Below are 20,503 nucleotides of genomic sequence, written 5' to 3' on the forward strand. Positions count from 1 at the left end.
GCACCTGTCAGCACGCGCCGGTGCTGCGGAGGGCTGGCCTGCAATCAGCGCATCCCGGGAGCTTCAGGCGCTTCCCAGGTTTCCGCGATGCAGGGAGCCCGGGGATGTCACGGGCGCTGGGTGGGTGCTGTCGAGTCCCCTCTCCCTGCCTCTGCCCCGGGGCTTGAACTCACAGAAAATCCCGAGCGTCTCCCAGCTCCCCATCAGCGAAGGCAGCTCTACAGCGTTGGCTGGTGCTGGCAACAAAAACCTCTGGGTTTGGCAGCTTACGACGACTGTACGGCTCCCAGCACCGCCACCGTACGGCTCCCGGCACCGGCAGACGTGGGGCTCCGCTGCTGCGACACCAGCAGCAGCAGCAGCAAGCACCCCGCGGGCAGGATGTGACCCCGAGGCCGGCCAGCTCCGCAAACCCACCCGAAGCAGGTTTCAGCCCGTTCCCCCGGGTTCACGCGGTGGTGCTGGAAGGAGCGAGCTGGTAAGGAGTAAATATAGGGACCTAAATTACCGGGGCTGCTGCAGCCCTCCAGCCCCGACAGAGCAGAGCAAGTCACTTCTCTCCCCTCTGGTGCCCAGGCTGACCATCGCTCCCTGGCTGCTGAAGAGCCTACGAGGATTAAAAATGCAGATTTTTTTTCATCGATAATCATAACAAAGCAGCCAGCACAGCAGCATGATAGGTAATTTATTTTATTGCATTTTATAATGCCATTGTCCATACAGATTACATGCAGCTAGATCTACTGTACAAGGGTTTACCGTCTGCCAAAGCAGACACACGGAAGTTCAGAGTACAAATACACAGCAACGCTATTTCCTTTATACAGCACGAGGGATGCGCAGCGAAGGCGGCAGCGGGAGAGAAGGGCCGTTTTATACACATCCCCCCTCCCCGCCACCCTCCGGCCCCCTCGGACCTCTCCCGCCTCCCCAGCATCACCTTCCCACCCAGCGCCAAAGAGGATGGGGAAGAAAAAAGGGGGGAAAAGGAAAAGGTTGTGGCAGGGCTGGCGCTTCCCCGGAGCAGCCGGGAATGGGGATGCCCCCAGCACCCCCCTGGGTCCCTCCGGGGCCATCGCGGGCAGCTCTGGGGAGCGGAGGGTCCCCAAGCCCCCGGCTCTGGCCTGTCCCTCCCTTCCCCAATGCTTCCAGGACAAAAACCTAGACCCAGGGAGATCCTCTTGGGCGGTGGGGCTGGCCAGGCGTGTAAACAAAGCAAAGAAACCCTTTGGTTTAACGCAGGTTCAGCTGCTGCTTTCCCTTTGCCTCTGCTGGCCTCCCCAGCAGCCCCCCAGTGCTACCAGCACCCCTTCTCTTCAAGCACTGGTTTCCAGCCCTCCCCCAGCTCTACCCACTCTAGCTATTCAGGGGAAAAAAAACCATTGGGGAAAAAAAAACATGGAAAACTGAGTAATTCCTTCAGTGGGAAATACCAGAAAAATGCCTTTACTTACAGTGCGGTGCCCATACCTTCCCCTCGCAGAACTGCCCCGGGGCAAAGAAACGGGAAATAAACCAAAAAAAAACCCAGAAGAAACAAAAAGAACAATTCGTGTTGGTAGGTTTAAACCCAGTATATATATATCTCAGTATATACAGACATACAATTCTGCCACACATTGCGTTTGGTCCTTCAGCGCTCCCTCTCTCCCCTCCCCGCCTCCGCCGTGTGTTTGAGGTAAGACACGCAGAATTCTGTAAAATTCAAACTAGCAAAAAATAAACCGGAGGGGTGAGGGGGTGGGGGTGGGCGAGGCTGGGAGGGGCCGCGGGACCTGGCTTCGGATGGGACCCTGCAGCGGCGGCTGGGCTGGGTGGGGGTAAGAGAATGGATTAAATTTACCCCTGAGTATCAAACCGGGCACGTGTCCCGTGAAATCACCCACCGTGATTCCCGTTTCAGCAACGGCCGGGGAAGAGGCATCACCTGGAGCCACAGGACTTGCCAAACCTGTGCACGTGTTTAAAGAAAAAAACTCCTTTATATTTATATATTTATTTATATATATATAATATATATAGTGCTCTTCGGAGCCAGGATGGCGGCTAACGACCTATAGGAATACACGGCGCGGAGGGGAAGGCGCCAGGTTGTCCTAGCGTGATGGTGCACAGGGATTTTGGCTGGACCTGGGGGGATCTGGAGGCACGTGGCTTGCCCGGCTCTGGGAGGCATTTCGGGGATGTCTGTACCTCTGGAAAAGCTTAAAAAAAAATCATCACACCCCGAGCAGGAGCCACAGCGGGTGCTGGAGGGCTCGCCAACGCCGGGCGCGCTTCGTGCCTGGACCCCCTTGGATTTTGCCCCAACCGTATGCAAAATAACAGGGGCTTCCAGAGTCGCTAAAAAATTGAAGTGCGTGAGGAAGGGGAGGCGAAAGGAGCCAGGAAGAGCAAACGAAGGGGAGCCGCTCCTGAAACACCCCGCAGAAAAACAGCAAGGGGGTCTGAACCCACGCACAGCCCCGCGGATGCAGGCAAGGACCCACCAGCAAAACAGCCCCGGCAGCGGGTGGGAGCCGGGGCCGGCAGCACCCACCGCCCTCCGCTGCAGCGGCTCCCGGCACCCATGCAAGCTCCCGAGCGCCTGCGGCACCAGCCGCGCCCGCACCCATCGGGCTGCAAAGCCTCCCCCTCCCTGGAAAGGATGAATGCACCAGGACGAGGCCAGGTCGTTCCCTCCCCAGGGACACTGGGGTGTCCCAGACACGCTGGAGCAGCACGAGGGGTGACACCGAGGGGTGGCACTGGGTGCTGGCACTACCATAAAGAGGCACAATTGTCCCCCGCCGGGGAGATGTGAACCAAAAACCCAAAAGCCTGGATGGAGACGGGCGATCCCCTGCCGAGGGTGAACCCCATCCACCCCTCCCCGCTCCTTCGTACGAGTAAAGCAGCAACGCGTGACGCCGGCCTCCCTCCCGCAACACCCGCCTGTGGCAGCTGTAAACTTGTTTAAAACAATAACTTAAAATCAAAAGGCTGAAAAGAAAAAGGAAAAAAAAAAAAAGGAAAGCAGGCAGGGAAAATACGCAGTGCCTCTGGCCTCGCAGCTCCTTTAGAGATGGGGTTCAGTTCGTGCCCCCCAGCCCGGGCAGGGTCTTTGGTGTCCGGCAGAGCCCGGGTGGGAGCCAGTGGTGGCGGGGACGAGCCAGGAGGGGCCGGAGGGCGAGGGGAAGCGGGCGGCCTGGCAAACCTCCTGGCCCTCGTACTTTGGCAGCAGCGAGGGAGCGAGGCGGCGGCGCGGGGAGAAACACGGGTCGAGTGGAGACACCTAGTGAAGGCCGCCGCGGCACCATGCGGCACCGCGCAGCGAGCACCCACGCACCGCGGCGGCCGCCCACCCGTGGGGCTGGGGAGGGCGGCTTTTGCAGGATTTTCTGGGTTTTTAGGAAGGGGAAAAGGCCCCTTTGCAACAGCAGCCGGGGGGATGCTGGTGACCCCCGGTAACAGCCCCACTGGGCTGTGCCTCCCCCGGGGCGGCTGCTGCTCCCCGAGGGTCTCAGCATCCCCTGAGGGTGCCGGGGGCACCGGGGAACAAGGCCGGGGGTGTCGCTCAGCCTCACCGATGGCTGCAGGGGGGAGCCAGGGACCCCCCCGTCTCTGCAGCCACTTGGGTATCGAGGATGCAGCAGGCAGCAAAAAGGGTGATCTGGGGTGTGGGCTCACCCTGGGGACACGTGCCACAGGGCCAAGAGCCCCTTGGGGATGTCACAGAGGTGATGCACAGGGATGAACAAGCACAGCCCCCCACGACCCACAGCTGTGCGTTGCCTTTTCAACCCAAAACGCAGCTCCCGGAGTACCGGTGCCAGGACCCCGGCACGGGGCTGGAGGCCATGAGCTGGGGCAGCGACACAGCCGCCACCGCCAATGCCTCAATGCAGGGCAGCAGGGACAGGGAGGGACGGAGCAGCGCGCAGGGTCGCTTCGGGAGAGCCCGGAGCTGGGCTCAAAACTGAGAGCAGCTCCATGTCCATCACAGCAACTCCCCCAAGACCCTGCTGCGTGCCAGGACAGCCAGTGCCAGCCCGGCCGTGCCGGGGAAGGTGCTGGTCCCCAAGGAAAGTGCTGGTCCCCGAGGCCAGCACGGGGCACTGGGGAGGCCGTGGCTGCCGGCCGGGAGGAGCCCGGCGCCGGGTACCCACATCACCACCACAGAAAGAAAAAGCAGGGAGAAGAGGGGTGTTTGGTTGTGTTGTTCTCGTTATTATTAATATTTCTTTTTTTTTTTTTTTTGGCATTAATACCATCTGTTCACCTGAACTACGGCCCTTCTGTCTCTAGAAATCTTTTGGTATCTCTCCGTCTGGATGCACACGCACACAAAAGGATAACGAAAAGAAAAGATGAAAGTGGGAGCCCCGGTGGCAGCACACTCAGCTCGCCGGCCACGGCCAGGTTCAGCCGCCACAGGGTTTCACCGGGGTCGGCTTTGCTACCAGCAGGACGGTCGAGCCGCGGCTCGCTGCTGGGCTCTGCCTGCGCCAGCTCCTCTGCGGGTGCCCCCCAGGAGGAAGCTTGGCGGCGATGGATGCTGCCTCCCCGCACCATTGCCTGGCCTCGAAGACCCTGCCCCGGCTTCGGAGGAGGAACCGGGCGCGCAGGGGACCAGGAGCCTTTCCCTGAAGTTGAAGTCGGGCCACCGGCTGTCCCCGTGTGGGCTGGGAGAGGTGTCACCCACTGCAGCCAACGTCGAGAAGGAAGCGGGGAGCTGCGTCCTCGCTGCCCGGCGCTGGCGGTCGGCTGGGGACGGTCATCATTGCTGGGTGCCACCCCCCCCACCAGCAGGGCCCGGGGGGCTCGGGGAGGGCGGTCAACCTGGGGCGGGCTGCTCCGCTTGCCAGGCAGTTTAGCAACCTGCTAGAGGTGACGAGGCAAAGGGGACACGGTCCCACCAACGTGCCGGTCCTCGTCCTTCCCCAGCCACGAGACAACGGTGCAAGCCCGACGTCCAGACCACGGCAGAGGACTCGCTCCCATTTCTGCTCTTTCTTCCCCCAAAGCTGGGTGGAGGCAGCGCGCGGGCAGGGTCCACGGTCCCTCCTAGTGCAAAACCCACTGGGTGACGGAGAGACGACAGTGGGTTCCTGCCGTTGCCTTCCCTCCCCAGGGCGGTCGCTGGTGGAGGCTCGAGCATCGCCGGGCGGCAGAGCACCACAGGGGAAGAGGGGACGGAGGTGCCCTCCCCATGCCCACCGTGCACAGGGAAGGAAGGAGGGACCATTTCGGACAGAAACAACCTACCATCCTCGTTCACCAGTCACTAACGAAGGGAGGAGGGGAGAAAAAGTCCAGCTCTCGGGTTTTTGCCTCACGTGTCACGGGACGTCCCCCACGGCAGGGGTCGGTCAGTCACTGGGGCTGCGGCGCAGGCAGTGGGGAGCGGGAGGGATGCACCGTCAGCAACAGGTTGTTGAACCAAGGAAACCCTTTTGCTTTGTGGAAGTGCCTTTAAAAAACAGGTTAACGCCGAAGGTCACCTTGGGGAGGTGGGAGCCGTCGCTTGGTCTCCAGCCAGGAGGGTGGGAAGGGTTTGCCCCTCGGTGGGGAGGAGGAAGGGGTCCTTAGGACAAGTCTTCCACCGGCAGCTCCTCCTCCAGGTCCCTGTCGTCGGGAATTGTCACATTCTGGTTGGTGGTGGCCATCAGCGAGACGGGTCTGCTGTCGTCCTCCGCCTCGGCAGGTTCCTCCTTCACGTGCACTGGATGGCTGCGGGGAGGGAAGCCTTCAGCCTCGGGCAGCCGCTCCCGCTGGCCACAACCCCACAAAGCTCAGTCCAAACCCCCTCCATCCCCATGCTGCGCCTTGCCCGGGGGGACAGGAGCCACAGGAGGCAACGAGCAGCTCCCGGTACCTGTAGTGCCACTGTCCCTTAGCTCCAAACCCCAGTAACACCCACCGGCACCGTCCCTCGTCCCCAGCCAGGCTGACCTGTACTGCTGCGGGGACAGGCGCGGGCTGTTGCTGCCGTTGCTGTTGACCTGCTCCACGGTGCTGCTCACGTCGTCGTGGCCCACGTGCAGCATGCCGCTGGCGGAGCTGGTGTTGATCATGGTGGGGCTGTTCAGCAGCGGGAAGCTGCTCTCCGCCAGCGCAGCCTGCAACAGAAAGCAGCAGCGGTTCAAGGCAAGGAGGATGCGAGACTGTGATAGAAAACGGGACTGCGCAGTTGCGAAGGTTTAGCGCCCCTGTATCCCTGCCAGGGACGGGACTGCAGCCTTACCTGGTAACTTGCATTAAGTGCTCCGTAACCAAGTCCTGAAATCATGTTTTTGACTAAAGTCGGACTCCTGCAGAAAGAGAGAAAGCAGAACGATGCACGGCTGAGCGCTCCCGGCCCAGGGACCGGGGGTTTGGCAGCGGAGGGAGGCGCGAGCGCAGCTCCCGGGCTGCGTCCTGCGGGAGAGGAGGACCCACCCTGTCATCTTTGGTGGCCTTCGCTTTTGGTACTCGTGCTCGTCGACGGTCCAGACGGCTCCCTTGACGTTCTCCACGCGCACGAAGCACTTGTGCAGGCTCAGGTTGTGGCGGACGGCATTCTGTGGGCAGAGCGGGCAGGAGAGCTCAGCGGCACGGCCCTCGCCCCGCCGCCCGGACCCCACCTCTTCCTCCCCATCCTCCTCCTCGCCCAGCCCCTGCGGGTCCCCACAGCTCCGGGCTGTCCCGGCCACGCTCGGCTTGTCTGCAGCCAAACACTCTGCAAAGCCACCCGGGGATGCTGCAAATGCTTGCTCACCCCATCAGCACCGAGAGGGTTTAGGAGCCGAGCCCCCGAGGTGCACGTGGGACACCACCTGCTTCACGGGCCCTGGCCAGACGCCGAGGAAGATGGGGACAGCATGGGACAAGGGACGACCAGTCACACCAGCAAGGAGCCGGGAGCAGAGCCACCCTCTCCGCTGCAGCTTGCTCGATGATGCTCGGTAAAGCCAGCTAATCTTTTCCTTTCTTTTTCTCCCCCCCTCTCCTCCCTTTTTGGTCCTTTCCCTCCCTTTCTTCTTCTAAATGTAAAATAAAGAGACACACACGTAGGCAGACAGCGCAGCCCCGAGAGATACCAGCTCCCTTTTCCCCTTCCAACTCCCTGCCATTTGCTACTGCCCCTATTTCATTACCAATTTTAATTTGCCTCTAATTAAATCCTGTGTATTTTTCCGACTCACTTGCTAATCCATGAGGGAGGCAGGAGGCTGGAGTGGAATCTCTCCGAGCTATAATTACAAAGGGCCTAATCACGCCGGGGCTCTGCCTTTGAATAAATTTCCTTGCATTAAGGTTCTCAGATTCTCTGCCTTGCAAATGAGAATGACCCCAATTTCAGGAAGTTGGCCTCGGAGGGTTTTTTTATATTTTTTTTTTTTTTTTATTTCGAGTCCTGATTCGTGATGAGAGACTAATTCGTTACGCTAAAACATTAACAGCAATTTAAAAGGTCGAACGGGGGCTTTATAAACAAAGGAGCCGGCCAACACAACAAGGCAAAAGGAGACACAAGGACTGAACCCCCCCGCGCTGGAAAGTGTTAGAGTTCCCGGAAACTCATCAAATCGCACTGTCCCCCCTTTTCTTTTTAATTTAAGGACAAAACCAAACAAAGCTCGGCTCCTTCCCTCGTCCTCCATCCATCCATCCATCCTCTGGCTGCTGCCCTGCGCCCACTGCCCGCTGTCTGCCCCGGCGTCCCCGGCCGCACCATCGTGCCTGGTGCTGCCGCCATGGCCCCAGCGAGAGCCGGCTCGAACGGTGGCACACCGTGGGGACGGGCAGGCTCCTGCTGCTCTCGCTGTTGGGCAAAGCCAGCCCAAAGGGGAAACTTTGCAAGCGGCTCCCAGGAGCCGGTTCCTGGGGAATGAGATTCGGGCACAGTCGGTGCTGTTCGATGTGGTTTTTCGGGGGGAACCGGGAACCCCTGGGTCGCACCAGGAACCCGCTGGTCGGCAACCAGCCCAGCTCCTCGGGTGATGCTTGGTGCGGCGCAGAGCCGGGTCCCAGCCCGGTGCCATCGCCGCTCCCACCCAAAGGCATACGCTCCATCTGGGACATGCCCTGCCCCGGGGGCCGAGGCATCCCTCATCTTCAGAGCCCGTGCTGGCACCACCCGAGAGGAGGGCCCGGCCGCACTCAGCACCGCACACATATACGTCCTGGGGAGCTGGAAATCCCACGGGGACCCCAGACACCACTGTGCCCCTGGGCCAGGGAAGGAGTGGGACAAGCCCCCGGCCCTCGCTCTGCCCTTGCACCGTCTCTGCAAACACCCCACTCCCTGCCTGCGCCCAGGGGTCTGAAGTCCGGCCAGGGCCGGGTCAGCCGCTGCCCTTGAACCCCTGTCCCCTGGCGAGCAAACACAGGACGTCCTCCCCTCGCCGGGGCCGGATCCTGCCCCGCGCTCCCCTTCCTCCTTCCTGTGCGCGCAGGGGACTCCTCATCCAAACAAAGCCCTGATTAAAGGCAAGAAGCATGGCAAAGCCAAAACCTTTCCCGCGTGTGGAGATGCAGCCCCAGTCCAGCAGCGCCCGTGTCCCCCCCCTCCCCGCTGTGACAGCCCCCTGCTTCCAGGCACTGGCGGGTACACGTTTGCAAAGGCAAAAGGGGAGATAAAGTAATTCCTGGCACCGGGTGAGATGTGATTCAGCATCACCGGAGCCTGGGATGCCCCGTTGCCGGTGCGGGGTGTTGGGCAGGGTGCCCCAGGACACGGAGGAGGTGCCAGGTGAGACCCCTGACATGGGAATCCTCCTGCCTGGTGCCGGGGCGTCCCCGCCTCATCCTAACGTGGCTTTTGTATTTTGACAGAGTATTTGTTCAGTGCCAGACTTGGCTGCTCTGTTTGCTTCTCATCTTTGTCTTTTCTAATGATGTTTGCTTTATGCCCCTGGCCCCGCTCCCCGTGCCGTGCCGGGGGTCTCCCCGTGGGCCCCCACGCTGCACCGCGGCTCTGCCCCGCCGTGGGGACGGGGTACCCACCTTGGCACCCACCTTGCCCACCCATCCCGGGGGGCAGCTGAGGCAGGAGACGAGGGAGAAGCTGCAGCACAAACGCTGGTTTTCCCAGGAGCGGAAATACATTATTTTTTCCTGTGTATCCCCCTCCTTCAAAAGCAGCCTGGCCTTGGACACAAAGTTGCGAAGGGAATCATCCCCCCACCAGCTCTTTTTAATTCCCTGCCATCCCTTTCTGTGGTGGAACAGGAAAAAATAAAGAGCAGCAAAAAGGGAACCAAAAGGGCTGGGGGATGCCCCTCTCTGAGACATCTGCCCTTGGGTAACATGGGGCGCAGGGGAGCTGCAAAGAAAAAAACCCCAAAACATTCTTCCTTTTAGCTCGTGAAAGGGAAGGAAAAAGGCATTTTCACCTGCCACGATCTCATTCCGCAGATGGGGAAATGGAGGCACGGAGGGGGGAAACGCTGCCCCAGACGGACCTTGCTCTGCCCCATGGCGAGACCCCGTCCTGGCAGCAGCGACGGCCGCACCGGGCTCTCTGCCCCGACGCTCCCCATCCCTTCCCCCCCTCTCCCCAAAGCCGGGGGTGTCCCCACAGGCCTGGCCGGGGCAGCAGCGGCGGGGGCCAGCGACGCGCCAGTGATGTGATGCTCCCCGCGCTGCGCGGCGCCGGCCTGCAGTGCTGCACGCGTGCCGTGAGGGGGACTCCAGACTGACGCAGGGCCACGGCCAGCACCAAAAATGGCCCAGGCACCTCTGACTGCTCCTGCCCCGCTCCTTCCCACCACCCTCCTCCCCACTGGACACACGGGGATGACCGGGATGGTCTGTGCCGAAGCCGGGGCCACCCGTAGCACTCTGGTGCCAAAACGCCTGTTATTCACCCAAAGTTCGCTGCAGAGAAGCAAACCCCTGCTGCGGTCAGCTCTGATCTGCAGCAGCAACGCACGGGGGCCCCGGGCTCCAGAATAACCGATTCCTCCCTTAACCCTGTCAAAATGCACCGTCTCGCTTGCACCTCACTTATTCTAATTTTTTTTTTTTTAAGTGTTAGTCTCCCTCTGCCACTTTGCTGCTTGTTACCCTGAGCAGGACAAAGCTGTGTCTTAGTAAATACATGCAGCAGGAAACAATAAATAAATCCTTCCCGGCCGGGGCAATAACCACTCCTTCTCACCACCACTCCTTTCCTCCAAGATGTGTTTTCTCACTTCTCTCGGATTCGGTGATTTCTAAATAACTGAGGCAGGAGCAGCCCCAGCGCCCGGGTGCTGCCCCAGGACACTGCCCCAAAATTCACAGGCATCAGCCCAGGCCAGTAACAAATGGCTCCTCGCTGCCAAAAACTTTCCCCAGTGCCTGCCCGTACAGCACCGTGCACCAGGCGGGGGGAGCCGATGGGCACAGGCACCCGCTCAGGGGCTTGCAGCGGAGCCACGGGTGCTCCTGCTCGCCAACGGCCCCCCAGCCACCACCGCCCTCCCCGCCCCCACGGACCAGCACCCACATCCCCAGCTGCTGCTGAGACCCGGCCGCTGCCTCTCGCAGCCCGGATGCGGCATCTCCTGCTCGCAGTGTGCCGCCCGCCCCCGGGTTATCATTAACCTTCTTTGCTATTTCAAGCTATTTCAAGTGTCTCGCTCTCTTCTCTGCCCTTCTCCCGGCTCCGCTCCAGCCCCAGCTCTGCAGAAAGCCCCGGGTTTCTACAGCGCAGCCCTTTGCCGTATCCTACTGCATGGACAATGTGTCCCCAGAGACCAGAGATGCATTTTTTGGGGGAAAAACATGGGATTTATCCACAAAATCATTTCCTGCACCATCTCAGATCTGTGCAATGAACTGGTCCTTTACCACAGGTGCCCAGATAAGCTGGAGCACCTCCCGCAGCAGGCAGCCCCGGGTGGGATGGGGCGAGCCCCGCGGCGCCGAGCAGGGCTGCTCTCACCTTCCAGGTGGCCGTGTTCCTCCGGAAGTAGGCAAACATCCGCGTGAACCAGTTATAGATTTCGTTCAATGTTAGCTGCCTGTCGGGGGTCTCCAGGATGGCCTGGGAAACCAGAGAGGGGACAAGAGCATCACTCGCAACGCCCTGGCCAGGTTCGATGCCCATACCGTGGCAAGGCACGAGGGGCAGAAATGGAGGTTCAGCGGGCGTGGGGGCTCCCCCAGGACGGAGAAAGTGGGGGAGAGCGCAGCTTTGCCCGAGGTGCTCTGCAGGCAGGTCTTGGGGTGCAAAGCTGAACCCCACGGCACGGGGAGCCACTCACCTGCCGGATGAGCGAGGCGTACGTGAAGGGCGGCCGGACATCTGCATTTTTGTAAAACTCATGATTCTGTGCAAGTTCTGGAGGGGGGACAAGAAATGGGGGGGCAGAGGGTGAAGGAACCCACTTTGGGACCTGGGGACCGTGTGACAGAGGGTGCTGAGCCCCATCCCAGAGCTCACCTGAAGATATTGGGGTGCAGAACTTCTCTGAGTTTCTCCTGCGGATGGGTCCCACGTTGTGTAAAGTGGAAGAGCTGATGACGGAGGGGCCCTGCCGCAGGGGGGTGATGGGCGCCGTGGCGGAGGTGGGGGGATGAGGTAAGCCATCGGGGAACGTGTCGGAAGTGCTCTTGGAGAGGGTGGCACTGGAGACCAGGTTCAGCTGCACGGACAGGCGGGAGGGAGGGCGGGCGGTTGGGTACCGGCGTGGGGAAGGCAGGGGCTGGGAGAGCCCCCGGCACACCGGCAGCTCGGCAGGCCCTGAGCCGGCTCACGCCGCAAAGCGGGCAGCAAAGGGCTTGCAGGGGGGAGGCTTGCTGGGCTCGGTGGGGATGGGATGCAACCGCAGGACGGGATGCAACCATGGGATGGGATGCAACCGCAGGACGGGATGCAACCGCAGGACGGGATGCAACCACTGCACGTCTGAGCTGGCGGAGCAGCACAACACGCTGACGCAGGCTGCCTTTCACTCCTGCCTGATGCCTTGCACCAGCACAAGAGCACATGTGCCAGAGCGGGGTCAGGGCATGCCCATCCCGGGCAGCCCATCCTGCTAGGCCACGCAGGGCCGCGGTGACCATGCGCAGGGCAGGGAGGGGACGGCAGCCAGCAGCAAGGGGAAAGGGCAGGAGAGAGGGTGGCTGCAGGGACGTACAAGGGCAGGAGGGGGATGCACGCTTACAGGCTGGCTGAAAGGCTTTGGCTCTGAAGGTCTCATGTGAAGATGGGCCATCATTGCTTGGAGACGCTCGCTCTCCTTTGCCAGCTGTGGGAGGCAAGAAGCAGAAGGGAGATGGTCAGGCAGTGCCAGCAGACACTCGCGGAGGAGCCCACGGCCTGGAGGAGCTGCCCACCGAGCCCCCAGCCCTGGCTCTGGGCAGGCAGCATCCTCCAGCGTCCCAAGAGCCACCTCCTGCCCGATGCTGAGCCCTCCCGAGAGCCCCAGCGGGACCGTGGCTCTGCAGGGGGCTTTGGCACCCATCACAAGGGGCACGGGGGCCACCGCTGCTCCAGCTCCGCGTGTGCGGCCAGATGAAAAATCTATGGTGAAACGAAGGCATTTCTCATGCCTTCAGGCTGCCATCCACCAGCATGGCCCCGTCCCGGCCACCCACCACAGCCCTCACTCTCCGGGTGCTCTGGTCCCCACGCCCCGGTGCCAGCCATCCCCATCCCCTTCGCCCTCCTCCAGCCTCTGCTGCCTCCCGCTCACCAGCAGCTCCCTGTCCGTCTACCCACCCCTCCGTCCATCCGTCTATCCATCCACCCGGACGCGCAACATCGCTTTAATTGCGCGCTCCCGCCTGTTTACTCCCCGGAGTGCGGAGAAGGGTGAAATATTCACTGTGGCACCAGGAGAGATTTTGAGCCCGGCGGAGGCGATGGGATCTGACACCCGCTCTCTTCCTGTCGCCTTCCCTTTCCACCGTGACCCCTCAAGCTCAGGGCTTGGCCGTGTCCCTGCATGCTGCCATCTCCCCCCCAGCCGAGCCCCCTCCCCGGGCAGGCACCGGAGCCGGGCGAGGAAGGAGTTAAAGGCAGGAGCCAGAGCTGAGTTTGCTGCAAGTTTTGAGCAGCTCGGATGCTTTCTCGCTGTCGTGGTGCTCATTAGAGCTGACAGGTCTCCCCTCGTGATGCAGACGCTCTCCGCCAGCACAGCGGGAGCTCCGCGCTGAAAACTTTATAATTGGTAGCTCCGGTGGCAGGTTCTCCTCTCTGCACACGCAGCTTTCTGCTCGCCTATCAGCTTTTTTTTCCCCCCCTTCCTTTCCCTCCCCTCTTTAAGCCCCAGTAATTGCTTTCACCCTCTCGCTTTAGCGAGGGAGAGGACGCGATTGCACGGCTTCGCCCAGGCGGCTTTGCAGCCTCCCCGCCCGGGGACGGTTTTGCTGCGTCCCCCCGACCCCGCAGCCCCTGTTAGTGTAACTCTGGGCTGGAGGCTGCCGCGGCTGCCGCACATCGTGGCCCGCTGCCCCCAGGGCTGGCATCCCCCGCGATGGTACCCATCACCGTGCACTGCGATGGGCACAAACCACTTCGAGCTCCTGCCAGCCCCTGGCCGAACAGCCAGGCACCCAGATGCTGTCATGCCATGGGGGTCTCGGTGAGCGACCCTCTGACAGAGACCCCTGCCCCGTCCCGCCTTCCCCCCCGATGGCATTCAAGTCCCAAGATGAAAACCCTCGTTTTCCTCCCATTTTTCCCCCTCCCTTCTCTATTAACCGAATTACGCATGGCACATCAGGGAGTTGGAGATGCTGGTAAAGGCACTATTTAAAGAACTGGCTTTCCAAAAATAGCACCCCGAAGTTGGGCTCCAAAGACCACGCTCAGCCACCGAAATAAGTGGCCTGATTTCCAAAGAGCCCAGCAGCCCCGTGGCTCTCGCTGCGGCGGCAGGGCTGGGCACCAGGGCCAGGGCAGAGCTCAGGTCCCGCCTGTGGGCACGCACCCCCCAGGCAGCATGGGCCTTCCAGGTCTGTGGCAGCTCCTTCTGCCCGCAGGGACGCTTTGGGCGGGAGAGACAGCTTGTCCCTTTCTCCAGCCCCACCATAGCTGTGCAGGGATGCCGGTATTGGAGGGGGAATCAGCTGGAGGGTCCTCCAGGTCTTGATCCCCATCAGGACCGTTGCCTGGCCAGGGGCAGCATCGCTGTTTGGGACGGATGCTTAAAATGAGCCCCCGTGACACTGGGGCAGCTAGTTATCTTGCCAGACTGGTCCCCACCCTCGCTACTTCCCTCCTGCAGAGAGCAGCCAAGTCACGGCACGCAGAGTTGGAAAGGAGGCAGCTTTTTAAATGTGCATCCTTCGAGGCTGGGGCGGTACCCACCTGTATTTCCAGCTGCTGTACCACTTGCATCTGGACTCGACACTGGGCCGTGCTTCGGTCATCAAGTGCATGTTCTGTATTGAGGTGTCTGGGGAGAAGAACACGGGGGTTTACGCCTGGACGTGCCCGAAATGCGGCCCCCCTGCCAGGGCCACACCTGGGATCAGCCCCGACCTGCAAACTGCCTGTACCGCAGCAACGCCCGGGGATGTCCGTGAGGCGCTGCCCGTGCCGGGAACGTTCCGGCACTGCTGCCCAAAGCACGACGAGCAGAAGGGAAAGCGAGGTACGAAGGCGGCCAAGCAAACTGGGCTGTGCCTCCTCCCCGAATCCAGGCTGGAGGGTGGCAGCGGACAACCAGCCCTGCCCCTGGCAGCCCCGCGGTGTTCAGGAACAGCCACTGGTTGATGGAAAGTCCTTGAGAAGGCTGCTGGCAGGAGGCACCCAGGAGGACCTGAGGAGCAGGTTTTCAGGACAAAGGTGGCATTATGGAGGTTTACTTACACCCTCTAAGGAAACCCTCGAAGGCAGAAGGTGACATTTCCAGGGTGCTTCTCATCCTACTGCTTTCATGCCTTGTGTTTATACGGCACTTTATGTTTATAAAGCACAAGGACCTTTGGTCCTCACTGCCCTCCCTCCTTCTCGGGGAGGGGAAGGGCGCCTGGCAGAGACAAGCAGCTGGTGACGGGGACGCCACTTGCTGCAGCCAGGGACATCCCAGCATCGCCTTGTGGAGGTCCTTGCCCCTAGATCCAGAAAGCAGCAGCCTGGGGACGCAGCCAGCCCCGCAGACGTCGCATGGCCAGGCCACGTCCTTGCTGGGTTGGGTGCAAACCTGGGGGTTCCTCACCGGAGCAGGGGGACAGGTCGGAGGGGGGATGCTGGGTGGCAGGGCAAGCTGTACCAGGGCCACCCCAGGAACACCCCAAAAGGTGGCATCTGATGCTGGGAAATGCACAGCTGTCCCAGAGCCATGGTCCAACGCTCTCCAGGACCAAGACTGAGATATTTCTGCTGAGACAGCCCAGGAGAAGGTGCCTCAGGAGTATCTACCCTTGGTCTGGATGCGGAAGACAGCGGGAGTCTCACCCGGCTGTTTGCGAGACTTCCAGCCCCAACTTGCAAAAACAAGTTAGGTAACTGGGACCAGCTGCCAAGCCTGTATGTGAGCAAACCCCGCCGGCGGCTCAGCCCCGCTCCGCAGGGCTGCGGCTGGACCACGCCGCCTGCTCCTCTCCCCGCACGGCAGACCAAGGGCATGGCTGCTTCTCCAGGGAAAAAGCTATCGAGAGCCTAGGCTGTGCTGAGCAGGAATGGAGATGTCTCCCACCGACTCTCACAGGCTTTTATAAACCACTGCTCAAAGGACGCACTGCCCCTTTCCACCCCAACGCTGAGGCTTTCTGAGCTCCATCACCATGGAGGTGATGCTCAGAGGAGGCTCAAAGCCAATGCCCAGACTCAAAGCAAGGTCCGTGCTGCAGCTGGGCTCAGCCTTTGGGAGCTGGAAGTTTTCCATCTGTCTGTCCCACACCCCGACACGTGCTTACGTTGGCAGAGGGGACAGAAACACTTCACTAGCGCTGTCGGGGAGGCCGCCCCCCGGGAAGCTTGCTCCTGCCAGCACTAGGTGTGCTTAGGGGCCCAGGCAGGTGGGACACAGCGCGCAGGGACCCTACAGCCCCGGCCGGCACAGCAAGGCTCTCCCAGTGCCACGACCCAGCCCGGCCATCCCCTGCCAACCCCAGCTCCAGCTTCCAAACCAGAGCTTCCTCATCTGCCCCGTGCCACGTAAACACGCCCAGAGAGGCAGGAGGAGAGGCCTTATCTAGGTTCACCCTGCGAGGCAGAGGAAGGAGGAGGCAGAAGCCCGACTCATTCACTCACTGAATCACCACCAGGCAATGCTACCCCAGCCTCCCCAGGCTGCCTTCGCACCTTCTCATCCTCCTGTACAAGGCCTCTGCCCAGCTCCTTCCGTGGGAACGAGGAGGTCGGTGCAGTCTGAGGGATGCTCCCACCGGAGCTGGCCCCAAGTGCATGGCAGCGGATGGGATCAGTTTGTAAAACCCCAAAATCTTGCCAATGGAGAGTGAAGCGCGCACCAGTGCGTCTCGGCCACCGCGCCGAGCAGCCAGCCAGAGGCGGGAGGGAAGGAGCAAGCAAGCCCGTCAGTTCCTTCTGATGTCTTTGCTAAAAATCCTGGCTACAAAGAGATCTAATTGCAAATGAACTAATTAAGTAAACCTCTGACGAAGCGTGAAAACAATTTGTTTGACCCTGACGCTAGCAGAGGGCTCTTCGACAGCGGAGTTAATCAGTCAGCGCTGGAGCCCACAAGCGGTGTCAGCGGGCTGCCGCGCCGCCATCTGCTTCCTCCCCTCCTCTCGCCCCCCAGGAGGGGAGCTGCAAACTCCCCTCGCCTGCTGCCTGCTCCTGCCCACTCCTGCCCGCTGCACTGGGTCTCTTCTCCTCTGGCTACAATCTCTGCTGTCTTCTCCTTTTGCATGGGGCCCCCCGGCTCTGCGCAGACAGACTTGGGGGTGTCTGGACCCATTTCTGCCAGCCCCATGCTGTCCAGGCTCGAGAGCACGGGCTCTCCCCTCCTCTAGGAAAACCTCCCCCAAAAAGGGGAGCACTTACTTGACAAACTGTCCCAAGTCCTCACAGAGGGTTTCGCAGCCAGGCCACTTGCACTCTCCGTGGCCGTAGAGCGGGTGGGAGCTAGGGGTCTCTTCGTGGGAAGAGCTGCAGAAGACAGAAAGGGACTGTCAGACGGGGCAGCTGTGATGCTCCGGTGTTCCCATGCACAGGGCCAGCCCTCGGGGACCCACAGGAGACCCCGCAGCAATGGCTCCTGCCCTCCGTGGGCACAGCAAAATAGCGCTAGGACTTGTTTAAGGGGCGGGCAGAAACCCTCCAGCCCTCCCAACTCCGTTGCCAGCCCCATGGCAAAGACCACGAAGCACCAGGGCCTGACCCAGCTCTACCTGTCCCTTCTCGGCGTGTGCATGGTGCTCTGTCCATTGGGCAGAGGGTGATGGGAAATGGGAGGCGAGACCTTGGCGGCCGAAAACGAGGTAGAGTTGGAGGTGTTGGTGGTGAGGTCGAGACCTTCTTGCTTAATGCTGTCCTCGACGGGCTGGGCGGCCGTGACCTCCTTCCAGAGCTGCTGGAGGTCCGAGGGGCACACAGCTACGGCACAGGGAGAAAGCGCCCGCCGTCAGCAGGGAGAAGGAGCAGCACCCACTGGCACCCATGCACCAGGCTGGCTTGGGACCCCACAGGCTCCCTCCCTGCCCAGCCGGCGCAGCTTGGCTCCCCGAAGCTCGGGCAGCCCAGCACGGACTGTGCACTGCGAAATCATCACCCAAAGCCGGGCACAGCCCCATCGGGAAGCCCAAAACAAGCCGCCCACAGTGCCCATGGAGCCCCCCAGAGCTGCCCCCAGAGGGGAGGAGACCCTGGCTCCCCGCACCCCTCTGCAAAAGGAAGCTGGGGGCCCAATCCTGCACACAACCCACCTCAAACTCTCGCAGTCTACTCCAGCCATTAATGCAATCAGGCCCCAAACTTTAGACAGGCGCATTAGAAAAAGCAATGCCACCAGCCCGCTCCCCAGCCCCATTCCCAGCACTCCCTCGCTGCAGGGAGAAGCTGCAGCCGTGGGGGCCCCCCCAACCCGGGCAGGGGTCCTTACCTTGGGGCAGGGTCTGCAGGGGCACGGTGCCCTGCCCCGGCGGGAGGCTCACCAGCCCCTGGCGCTGCAGGTTTAACAGGTGCTGCTGCTGGAGCTGCTGCATCTGCAGGAGCTGCTGCTGGAAGGCCAGCTGCTTGTTCCCTAACGGCTGCCAGGAGACAAAAGGGAGAAATCAAAGCGCGTTATTTCCAGCCTCGCAGCAGAAGCCTCGCAGGGGAGGCAGGGGCCCAGCGGTGTTCACGAGGGATGCCCGCGGCGGCGGCACCGTGGCCGTGCATGCCTCCACCCTGCTGCCGGGCCGCTGTGCCCGCTCGGCTTGTGGCTGAGCCGGACGGAGGCTTTGATCTATCGGAAGAGGAGGAGAAGAAAAGGAAAGGGGAAGGGAAAAATAAAGCGCTGAAAACAGAGGGAGCAAGCAGAGCTGGCAGCTTTCTCAGAGCAGAGATCCAGCTCTGCCTGCAAGATGGGCAAACCCGCAAAACCGAGGCGTGGGCTCCCACGCAGGGAGGCTCAGCCGCAGGGCGAGCTCCTGTGGGCACCAAGCATCACTGAAGGAAAGGGGCTCCCAGCACCCAAAAGGTGTCCTAAGACTGCCCAGATGCATTACACCATTCTTTAAGCAGGGAAACGGTCCCTATTTACCAAAAATGACCACTATGAGCCCCTCCTTGGCGGGAGGCAGAAAACAACCGTCTGCAGGGAAGCAGCTGCCCAGCGCTCCCAGCCCCCAGGCACCAGCCCCGGTGCCCCCACCCCAGCCACGAGCATCCCCCAGGTAGGTGACTCTCCCACCCATCCCCAGGCGCTGGCCACGCTCTGACCAGCGTAGCCAGCCCTAAACTAGTTAGGCAGGGCGGTCCCCAGGGAGGCACCAAGAAATCCATGAGAATTAACTGAAGGGGAGAGAATTCAATTAGGGATGGGGACAGGCAGCTGCTAATCCAAGCTGGCCACGAGAGGGAAGCTGCCCCCGGCCTGCCCGGCCTCATTAGCGGGGCAGCCGTCTCCGTAACCCCTTGAACCCCTCTGTTTGCGCAGACGTTGTTTGCAGGTTGCGAGGAGCCGGGCTGGCAGGCAGCGAGCCGGCTGTGCCGCACCAACCAGCCCCAGCGGCAGCCCAGCTCCTCCATGGCAGCTCCGTTATCCTGAGCAAGAAAAGGGCTGGGGCCGCTCTCGGAGAGCGAGCCCCCGCCTCGGCGGAGCACACCGGCCAAGCCCGTGCTAAAGCGCTTCCCCCGATCTCGCCGCACTCGTGAGTGGGGGCACTTCGCAGCCCCATCGCTTGGCCCAAAAAGAAGTATTTTCATGTCCATGTTCTTACTGATGAGCGCAAGAGCTTTGCAATAGGAAACGTCCTTTTTATCTTCTGGCTGGGTCTGAGCATCGCGGGGATTTAGGCCTCCGGTGTGCCGGGGATCCCAGGGAGCTGGCACAGCCCCACCTCCCTCTCTCCATCATCCCCGAGGCTGCATCTCACGCTCTGCTCAACAGGGAACAGCAGACAGACTCTGGGGCAAACCCAGTTCACAGCTTCGTTTGCAATCAGCACGTGCTGCTGTACCTGAAGCAGCGCCCCGGGCCCCGTGGGATCCAGGCGGTCCCCTGCAGATGCTCCCGATGCTCGGCCGTGGCTTTGTGAAATGGAGGGTGAGGATGGGCTCCAGGCACTGCCCTGCAAAATCCCTGTGGTCTGCAACATCAGGCATGACTGAGTCCTGTCTAGGGCACAGAGAGAGTTTAAATCTGGTTTCTCAGCCTCAGAGGGATGTGTGGACTCCTCCCTGTCCTGTCCACCTCTTGGCCACGGCAGAATTGTCCCCCCCAAGTCAGGTCCAGACCCTCTCTGGCTTTGCCTCAGTCCTGCACCTCTGACGCTTGAAAATAAAGGCATAAATCAAAGGGATTTCTGCTCAGTGACAAGAAATCCCTCTGCTCACCCTCACTCCTGAGCAAGGTGCTGAGCCAGGAGGGCTTCAGGCCACGGGACCGGAGGAGACCATGGACCGTAGGACCACGATGGAGGAAAAAAGGCAGGACCAGGCTGTGTGCCCGACGGCCTTAACACAGGCAGCGCTGTCCCCCACGGTGTCCCTGTCCCTGCAAGGGGAAGCTCTGCCACTGCGTGGAATGGACACGCATGTCCTCGCCTTGGTTAGAAACGGCAGCTGGGACGGGACGGGCTTCTCCTCCTCTTCCCAGCTCTGCCGACGCCCTCCCCGGGGGCCCGGGGCAAGCCCAGGCTCTTCGCAAACAGAGCCTCATTCACGGCACTTCCAGGCTGCGGAGCAGGAGGAAATTGGGAGCGGATGAAGTCAGGAGGATCCCCAGGGCACGTCGCCTGTGACGCGTAGCCTGGCTGGGGTCTCCCGACCCAGCCTCCCTGGAGCTGCAGCCGGCGGAGTCAGAACCCCCGAGCCCCGGGGGACCGGGCAGCCCCGACCCAAGTGTGGTTCTGGCAGGGACGACGCTGTCCACGTTGAACCTGCACCTTCCCGTGTTTCAAATCCATGTGCGCATCCTTCCAGCTTCAC

The 20,503-nt window shown here is 61.4% G+C and overlaps 1 protein-coding gene across 4 annotated transcripts in view; it reads right to left on the reverse strand.

The window, feature by feature from the left end:
* Positions 1–4,871: 4,871 nt before the first annotated feature.
* FOXP4 (forkhead box P4) overlaps positions 4,872–20,503 on the reverse strand; it is a 61,199-nt gene continuing 45,567 nt past the window's right edge. For all 4 annotated transcript variants that reach the window (XM_087761914.1, XM_087761913.1, XM_087761911.1 and 1 more), the window contains 12 exons: positions 17,973–18,120; positions 17,263–17,467; positions 16,916–17,020; positions 14,270–14,357; positions 12,120–12,203; positions 11,396–11,597; positions 11,217–11,293; positions 10,895–10,996; positions 6,421–6,542; positions 6,227–6,293; positions 5,935–6,101; positions 4,872–5,712 (listed from right to left, as the gene is read on the reverse strand). In XM_087761914.1, the coding sequence (XP_087618040.1) occupies positions 5,568–5,712; positions 5,935–6,101; positions 6,227–6,293; positions 6,421–6,542; positions 10,895–10,996; positions 11,217–11,293; positions 11,396–11,597; positions 12,120–12,203; positions 14,270–14,357; positions 16,916–17,020; positions 17,263–17,467; positions 17,973–18,120 (1,512 nt within the window). In that variant the 3' untranslated portion in view covers positions 4,872–5,567. The remainder of the gene's footprint in view (positions 5,713–5,934; positions 6,102–6,226; positions 6,294–6,420; positions 6,543–10,894; positions 10,997–11,216; positions 11,294–11,395; positions 11,598–12,119; positions 12,204–14,269; positions 14,358–16,915; positions 17,021–17,262; positions 17,468–17,972; positions 18,121–20,503) is intronic.

This window comes from Nipponia nippon, unplaced genomic scaffold (genome assembly GCF_047370975.1).
Source record: "Nipponia nippon isolate SJK-2023a ecotype South Korea unplaced genomic scaffold, ASM4737097v1 scaffold_25, whole genome shotgun sequence".
Taxonomy (NCBI): Eukaryota; Metazoa; Chordata; class Aves; order Pelecaniformes; family Threskiornithidae; genus Nipponia; species Nipponia nippon.